A 9,478-nucleotide genomic window follows, 5' to 3' on the forward strand; every position below is an offset into this window, starting at 1 on the left:
GACTCTGGAAACAATGGTATAAAACAGTTCAGTTTGTTTCCCAATGAGGAATCCTCACTTTACTGGGTAAAAGTGCCAGAAGAGTTAGACTAAAAGTCATTTTACATTTGAAGTAAGTGAAGTTGTTTGGTGTGGGGGAAGGTCTACCAAGTAACTATTTGTCATGGCTTTTAGGATAATCAAAATATGGGATTTACGCAAGAATTATACTGCTTATCGACAAGAACCCATAGCATCCAAGGCTTTCTTGTACCCTGGTAGCAGCACTCGAAAACTAGGTAAGCCTCTGTATAGCCTGTGGTACTTTTTGGAAGAGATGTGAATTTCTGTTTAAAAGTTTTATTTTTTTAATTTTTTTAGTGAAACTGGGGATTGAACACACACTCTTGTGCTTGCCAGGGAAGCACTTATTCCACTGAGCCATCTCTCCACTCTGTTTAAAAGTTTTAAAAAAATTTTTTCAGCAGGCTAGTTTGAGAACATAGACTGGAGGAGCTCGAATGTGTGTTATCTTTCAAACTTAAAAAGATAAGAACTCAGAATAGTTTTGATTTGTATATATTTTGAAGACCACAAGTTCTGTTGTCTCGATCTGCTATTGTCTTATGCAATGATCTGGCTCTGTGTTTTAGCCCCTAGTCTGTTCATCATCGTCAGGACATAGGAACTAACATTTCTTTTCCCTAGGTTACTCCAGTCTGATTTTGGATTCTACTGGCTCTACTTTATTTGCTAATTGCACAGATGACAACATCTACATGTTCAATATGACGGGATTGAAGACCTCACCAGGCAAGATTTTAGTGATTCATGTTCTCTTATCAGGGAACTAGTGGCGTTTTTTTGTTAATGATGATTTCAATTTTTTAAAACAAAACTTAGCCACGTGAGAACTTCAGTGTCTTTAGTTGTAGTGATGTTTTTATTGGGGTACTTCCCTTGTGACCATGTCACTAGTAACCAGTCCTGCTCTATGTGGTGACTTGATTTCATTTTAAGTGAGTCTCCTGAAATCATCCCCTTTTGCCTATTTAAGACTTTTATTCAGCAGGCTTTCAGGATAAAGAAAGCTGTTTTGCTCAACTTTTGTCCTCTTTGGGGGCTGTTAGTTAAAAGTAGGGAGCTGGTACTGTAGTTAAGTGGTAAGGCTTGGTCCAAATGTGCCTGAAGCCCTGCCATCCTCAGAACAACCCCTCTACACGCACACATTAGAGGGCTGAAGTTTTCAGACCTCCTCCCTAAATAACCGTCTTCCTTCTACTTTCCTTTTTTTTTTTTTTTTTTTTTTCCAGAACCAGGGATTGAACTCAGACCCTTGTGCTTGCCAGGGAAGCACTTATTCCATTGAGCCATCTCTCCAGCCCCCTCTACTTTCTTTTTAACATTGGACAGTGGCTCTTTTAGGGAAGGGTCTACAGGGTTTTCAGGGTCTCACTACTAGATCAGACTCATAGTGATCCTCCTGTTTGCAGCCTCCCAAGACCTGGGATTACAGGTGTGCGCCACCACATCCAGTCTCAATTGCCATCTTGGCGTGTCCCAGGAGCAAGGCTGGCATAGCAGGCCTGGGGATCAAACCCCTGGCATGTTTTAATTGGCTGAGCTATTTGGTCGGCTCTTAATAAATAATATTGTAAAAGAGAAACTCAAGTTTCTCAAGCATGCTTTAAGAAGGTTGTTACAAATTACTAGCAATGACTTAAGCTACTTATTAGTATCCTGGTTTTTCCTTAGGTCACACTGTCAGGAACACTTTGAATTACATGACCCATTCCCAGAGCTACTTAGTTACCAGTAAAGTAGGAGGTGCTAATAAACAAGAAGTAGTATAGAATGTTATTTTTTATTTAATTTAATTATTTTTTGTGGCTGGCTCAGCCTGCCCTGAGGGCAGTGCTGGCGCAGCATGTGGAGCCGGGGATTGAACTGTGGTCCATGCAGCTGCCTAAGCTTGCCTAAGCAGGCGCTTTAGATCACTGAGCTATCTCACTGGATCCAGAATGTTGTTATTTTAGTTGTGATCTTGGAGACGCTTCGGAAGATTTCCCTTAGATTTCCCTTGCTGTCTCATTAGGACGTTGATACCTGTGATAACATCATACTTACATTTCCAGTGCCCAGGATTGAGTCTCATTTTTTTTATTGTTTTATTTTTTAAATTTTTTTCCATAATTTTATTGAGAAACAAATAGCAATGAGACAGTTTCAAATGAAATTGGTAGGACAGTTTTAATAATTAACACATTGCATACTCTCCCTAATGGTTATGAATCTGATGTTTTTGAAGTAAGAGCAAGAGTATTTGGAAAAGGAAAAATATTTTATAACTTTTTATTATTGTTTTTCTTAAAGAGATCACAACTTGGATGGCTACTGATTTAGTTAATCATGTAAAATAGAATTTTCAAAAATATTTCTTTTCTTTAATGTATTTAGTACAGGGTCTATAAGGTCTCACTACACAGATTGGACTTGTACTGATTCTCCTATTTTTTCAGCCTCTCTAGCATGTACCACCATACCCAGTCTCACTTGCTGTCTCAGCACGCCCCGGGGGCAGGGCTGGCACAGCACATCAGGGATGGAACCCTGGTCACTGGGCCTGCCTAAGCAGGCGCTTTAGTCCACTGAGCTATCTGGTTGGCTCTCAGAATTGTTTCTTAAAAGATAAAGTCTAGCTGCGCATGGTAGCACTCACCTGTAATCCCAGAACTCAGAACTGAGACAGGAGGATTGCCATGAGTTTGAGGCCAGCCTGATAGATTTAGCAAGACCCCATTTTAATTTCCTTAGCCCACCTTATTACATAAGCCAGTGATAAAGCTTAGTGGCATAAATGCCTTCCTGGCAAGCACAAGGTCCTGAGTTCAATCCCTGGTCAAAAAAAAAAAAAAAGCCATAAAGCCTCATCTTGATTATATCAGGTGTAAACAATTTTTTATTATAGTGTGGCATAAGAAGGACCTTGAGTTTAGTTTGTCTGCCATCAAATGCTTTGCTAGTGATTTAGTGACTTTTTCCTCCTGAAATAATTTTGTTTTTAAAGATAGATTAATTTGTTTCTCAAAATTTAAATGTTGGATGTCTTGGGAGGGATGTGGATGTGTGATATGTGATGTGTGGTGGTTATTTGGTTTTTTAAAGACTTTAGGAAGATCTTGGACTCAATTACAGTGTTTTTATTCACAGTTTTATACTAACTGATACTCATAAGGATAACTATAAGGCCATTTTAAGAGCCCAAATCATCAAAGAGTAAATTGAACCAAATAGGTTTTTTTATTTTTTTAATGTATTTGGTATAGGATCTCACTATGCAGCTCAGACTTGTGGTGATCCTCCTGTTTTTAGCCTCCCCAGCACTGGGATTACAGGTGCACGCCACCATGCCCGGACTCAGTTGCTGGCTCACTGTGCCCAGGGGCATGCCTGGCACAGCCAGTGGTGCTGGGTTCCTGTGCTTGCCTAAGCAGGCAGTTAGTCCACTGAGCTATCTTGCTGGCCTGCCAGTTAGGTTCTAGGAAGACTTTTAGCCAGGTTGAAGCATTCACATTATGTTTCATAACAACCTTTTTTCATGAAAAGAAACAAAATTTCATAACCAAATAAGAGAATAACAATAGCTATTATACTGTATATTGTTATTTTCAAAGTACTTACTTAGACTATAAGACCAAAAAAAAGATTCTTTAAAAAAAAAAATGCATAACCCAGAACTTTCCTTTCAATAAATGTTTATTTTCAACTCTTTATGAAGTTATCATAAGCACAGATAAACAGCCAGACTAACAAACAATAAAACATCATACCAGCCTTTCTGAGACCAACAGAAGGCAATAAATGACAGGTTTTATGGGAAATTCACTCGTTACTTTTCCATGTCTGGTTGTATATTTGTAGACTTTTCCTTTAAAAGCTATAAACATGAATTTTTTTTTCACTTACTGTAGAAAAAGGAAGGAATTTCTATGAGCATATAAGAAAAACTAAGTCCCTTAATCACGCTTTTCTTTCTCTGTTAAAAGTAGAAATGTGAATTTTTCCATGCCTAAAATTTATTCTTAAGTTTATTCTCCAATAAATGAGATTTTTCTCTTGAATTTCTTAGAAGTTTTCTGGTGCCAAAGGCCCTAGGTTTTCTGTTTCTTAGTATAAAAACACTTGACAAGAATATGTTGTGCAGGACTTGGTATCTTGCGCTCCTGCTGTGTACAGCAGGAAGGTTAACCCTAACCTTGTGTCTCCTACATGAACATAGCTCCCCTACCATAGTTTACTGTTCAGCCTGTTGGCAGGTAAGGTTTACCTCTCAGATAAGCTGTCAGTAAATTTTAGCCAAAATTCACACAATCCTCTTCACTGATCATTACCTATTCATGGAACAAATACTTGAGGGTTTACCCTGTTCAAAACCTTATAAAGTCTACAGAAGACGAACAAGATTTGAAATGTATCCTAAGGAGGCTCCAGGTCTCTGAGAAGTCAGACCAAGGCAACAAACACAGTGGGAAAAGCCTCACCCTGGGCTAGTGAGAAGAGCGCGGATCTTCGTTTTATTATAGGATTGGCCTTCCCTACATTCTTTTCCCTTAAGAATGTTTTCTTCACATTTCTCTCATGTGACATCTCCAGACAGTATGTTTAGGCCAGCTTCATGATGGTAGTCTAAAATAAAGCCTATTTAGGGTTTTTCTTTCTTGATCGATGTCCAGTTCTTTGTTATATAGTGAACAAAGTAACCAAGTAACCTACCTTGACCATCTGCTTCAGTAGTTGATACAGTGATCAAACTTGTTGGAATACACACAGACACCCACTCACACACACACTGTGTATTTATTTGAACACTGGAAATAACGAAGTAATGCTGTTTTTATCTTCTGGCAGTGGCTGTCTTCAATGGACACCAGAACTCTACCTTTTATGTAAAATCAAGTCTTAGCCCAGATGACCAATTTTTACTAAGTGGTTCAAGTGATGAAGCTGCCTACATCTGGAAGGTACGTTGCCACTTTCCCTCACAAGTAAAAATTTTTTTTTGTCCAACATAAGCAAAATTTAATGTAAACACATACTGTTAACTTTTTCTGTATCAGGTATTTGTTAGAAGTTGCTTCTGAACTCTTAAAAATAGCTGAAAAGTTACTATTGGAGAATATATGCTCTTTTATTATGATCAAGGTTTAGCAGGGTTGATAGTCCACATGTTTTATTCATAGATGATCCAGAAATTGGGAATGAGAAGGGTAGTAAGGGGCCTGGTGCAGCTCATGGCGTGCACAGGTGCACTGGGGATGCACAGGTGTTAGATCGAGTCCTGTGCTGCCTGTCTGCTCTGTGCTTTCAACTCTACTTAAAAGTAAAATAATTGGTTCTTAAGATTGGCTCTTGAGGGCTGGAGAGCTAGCTCAGCAATACAATACCTGCCTGGCAAGCACAGGATCCTGAGTTCAATCCCCAGTATCAAAAAAAAAAAAAGATTTATACTTGAATCACCTATAGAACCTTGCTGGAAACAGTCACTGAAAAATTTATATACTAATATATTCTTTATTCTCTCATAAGTAACCAACCTTTAGGCTCTTTAGGGTCTTAAAATAGATGTGGCTTATATATCTCTCTGTATTTTTACATTTTTCGTTTTTATCGTTTATTTATTTGGTACAAGGTCTCACTACGCAGCTCAGACTTATAGTGATCCTCCTGTCTCAGCCTCTCCAGCACTGAGATAACAGGCAGGCACCACGTGTGGGCCTGGCACAGGTCATCTGGGGTTCCAGGGCTGCCACAGCATGCAGCACCAGGGGTCAGACCTGGGTCTTTGCATTTGCCAGGCAGGCGCTTAGACCACCAAGCTATCTCCCCAACCTATATTTACGTTTAATAGTATTATTGAACAGGTTTGTTTTTAAAGGACTACTGTAAACTAAGAAATTTAAAGTTAACTATTTGAAGTCTAATCAGTAAAAAGTCATAGAAATGCTAAAGTGATTTTAGTATATCTACAGTTACGAAACTATAATGCTACCTTTTTGACAATAACAAAATCTTAAATGGTCACAAGATGGAGGTATTGTTCTATGCAGTGTGCTTTTAGGAGGGCCTACTCAACTTTCTGCATGACATTTCTATTTACTGTATAAATGAAGCTCTGCTTATAAAGTATATACTAGAGACTCCTTATGAAAATAGTTTTTACCTTGTTTCCTCTCTGTTTTCCTGAGTTTTAAAGTTTATCAGTGTACATGGCTGGTACTGGTGCTTCTGTCTATACTTTAAATTTCGAGTGTCAAATTTGGTTTTATCCCTATTTATCTTTTTCTTTCTTACTGTCTTGACCACATTCTTTTCTCTACTTTGACCCTTCACTTAACTGGAGAATTGTATTCCTACCACAAGTCTTATGTTTTGAAGTTTATTCTTTTTTTTTTGCTCTGAATGCTTTCAGGGCAGGTTTGGCTGACTGGAGTTGTGGGGATCAAACCACAGCAACCTGAGCTTGACTGCTTTGTTGAAGCAGCCACTTAAAGAACTGAGCTAAGGGGCAGGCCCCCTTGAAGTTTATTCTTAAAAGAAAAAACTGAAATTTCATACCAAAAATCATAGTAAAGGATTATACAAAAATCCATATGTACCAGTCATTCTTTTAAAATCATTTTAGATAAGTTTATAAATTATGCATATACATAATTATGTGTATAAATGTGTTACGTGTGTATAAATTTCTTTAAAAATTTCTTGCCAGTAGTCTGTTAGCTCTCTTCTGTAGGACAAGGAATTTTTAAAATTTTTGTTTTAGTGATTTTAAAGCCACACATGAAAGGTACTTGGCTGTTGTTTCTAAGCCATTTACAGACTTCCAGCCGGTGGCTGCCACATACGTGGGTGACCCTTTCTGGATTCTTAGGCTTGGTCACATGTTGCTGCTGAATGACGTGGTTTAGACGTGATGTTCTTCTCCCTCTCCACACATAACTCCGTGTACAGGCCCTGATATTTGAGATCCTGGCAAGCTTCTGCTCCCAAAATTGAATTTACCTAGTGAGGTGGCTCAGTTTCTCTTTTCCATGATTGAATAAAGAGTGGGTGGTGGTTTCAAGGTAGTCCTATGCAAGATGAATGTCCAGGTTAGTAAATGTCTTATGAGTCTGTGTGTCTGATAGGTTAGAATTCTTTTCAAGCTTTGGAATTTTTCCCTGCCAAGAAAGCCTGTGGGCACAAGAAGACAGTGAAAGCAAGGAGTTTTATGACAGAAGAGCCTGACCTTTTCATCTTCACTGCTGTCCCACAGAGGGGCAATGAACTAGATAGAGACTCTGATACTGAGAACTGAGACTTAAAAAGATTTAGCATTCTACTTTATTTTCTTACCCATTGTCCTACCCTCACTCCTATCCCATCTTCCCTGGTTTCTGACTTAGCTACTGAATTGAAGTGGTTATAAATAAACTGATTTGGCACAGCCATTCCACCGCTGACTGGAGAAACATTAAGCCTGACACTTTAGGAAGTGTAAATGATCTCATGGCAGAAATAAAGATTAGATTTGGTTTCCAACTGGGCAGAGTAAGGAGATGTTGCGAGGAAAAGTGCTGATCTTTTTTTTGTGTGTTTTAGTACATAAAATGGCTTATGAAATCTGAATTTAGAGCCGTGCACTTCTAAAGGTACCTTTATAGTTTTTAATTTTGGGGTTCATTATGCCTTGAAAGTCTTTGTTCTGTAAGAATATTTAGTAAAAGGCGAAAGATTTATATGATCTGAAGAGAAACCAGAGTATGTAAGAATATTTAGGAAAGGTCAATTTTCTGTGTGTGATCATCCCTACAAGGCTTAACTGTAGGTATCTCTTGACTTACTAGTCTCTTTCCTACTTAAAAGGACAGGCAGACCTTTAAAAATCATCTAGTTATAACAATTTTTGTATGTAAAGGTGAATCTATACCACATAGAGTTCACTATTTTAATTTAATTTTTTATTTTATTGAGAAGCAAATAGCAATGAGACAGTTTCAAAACTGTTTAATAGGACAGTTTCAATAATTAATACATTGTACATTGTTATCTTCTTAGTGGTTATCCATAGTACAAGATGCAGACAGGATATCCTGTCCAAACACTATTAGTACAAATCTTCTCATTGAATTAAGTGAAAGTAGCTGTATATCTATCCTAATTATTCGGTATATACAGATACAAAATGATCCTTCTTTTGTATCCCCTTTTTTGTTTAGTCCTGTGAGAGATGGGTATTCTATTGGCATCTAAATACTATAGATACATGAATTCAGAAAAACAGTCCAACACTGTCCAGCAGTCCACATAGTTGTGGGTTATCTGCAGAAGTTGTTGACTTGAGCCTTTCACAGCTAAGCATATTAATACGGCTTTACTTTATATACCTCATTTTTATACTTTTCTGCTGCATGGTTAAGACCAAGATAAAGCAAGACCTATATAAAAAGAAATGTAACTTTTGTATCTGATAAGGTCAATCAAGTACCCTCAGCATTTATCCTGAAACCCTGTACTGCAGTTTGCAGATCCTTTGTCAGTGTCAGCTATGTGGATGAGTCACAGCCGTTGCTTGACCAATTGCTGTCTGTGAAAGCCTGAGAGAATGTTTTCTCTCCATGTGACTCTCCTTAGGCACACTCTATGTCATCAGTCACGTTGCTCTGTGGCCCCATAATCTCTTTGATCAGAAAATTTGGGATACAACTGAGTTACATGATGTTACAGTACAGGTTCTCCTATGTCCCGAGTCTTCACTGACCTTGAAAGGCTAGGGTTAAAATGTTGGCTTTCCTTGCAGCCCTTCTATTTCTCTAATTTTTGGTCTGCAAACTTAGGTTGTTAACCCTCCAGAAGAGAAGCTTATTATTGTCCTACAACATATGCAGTTGGGTTTAACCTCACTGTCTGAATATCAGACATCTTAGGCATAACATGGAATAGGTATTTGCCATCAAGTATTGATCTGTTAAACTTTTAAGTCCATACAGAATATGGAGAAAAAAAATTTTTAAATGAAAAATATTTAAAGAATATGAATAAACAATTACATATTTTACACAGAAATTTAGAAATCTAACTTTTTTTTTTTAAATGTATTTGGTTGTTACAGGGTCCTACTACATAGTTCAGACTCAGTGATCCTCGTGTTTTCAGCCTTCCCCATGCTGGGATTAGGGCATACGCCACTACACCTGCCCGGACTTTGTGGCTGGCTCAGCTCATCCTGGAGTCAAGGCTGGCCTGGCATGTGGTGCTGGGGATTTAACCACAGTTCCTGCTCTTGCCTAAGCTTGCAAGCAGGCACTTTAATCCACTGAGCTATCTCGCCAGCCCCACCATTTTAATTATTTTAAAGTACCCATGGGCTGGAGAGATGGCTCAGTGGTCTAAAGCACCAACTTGGAACAAGCTTGGCAAACCCAGGGACCGCGGTTCGATCCCCCAGCACCACATGCCAGCC

The 9,478-nt window shown here is 38.4% G+C and overlaps 1 protein-coding gene across 3 annotated transcripts in view; it reads left to right on the top strand.

Moving 5' to 3' along the window:
• Nucleotides 1–9,478, top strand: part of Dtl (denticleless E3 ubiquitin protein ligase homolog) — a 45,890-nt gene that overhangs the window by 15,924 nt on the left and 20,488 nt on the right. For all 3 annotated transcript variants that reach the window (XM_023710202.1, XM_023710203.1, XM_023710204.1), the window contains exons 9-11: nt 175–278; nt 688–792; nt 4,888–5,000. In XM_023710202.1, the coding sequence (XP_023565970.1) occupies nt 175–278; nt 688–792; nt 4,888–5,000 (322 nt within the window). The remainder of the gene's footprint in view (nt 1–174; nt 279–687; nt 793–4,887; nt 5,001–9,478) is intronic.

Source organism: Octodon degus, unplaced genomic scaffold (assembly GCF_000260255.1).
Source record: "Octodon degus isolate 3935 unplaced genomic scaffold, OctDeg1.0 scaffold00017, whole genome shotgun sequence".
In the NCBI taxonomy this organism is placed as follows: domain Eukaryota; kingdom Metazoa; phylum Chordata; class Mammalia; order Rodentia; family Octodontidae; genus Octodon; species Octodon degus.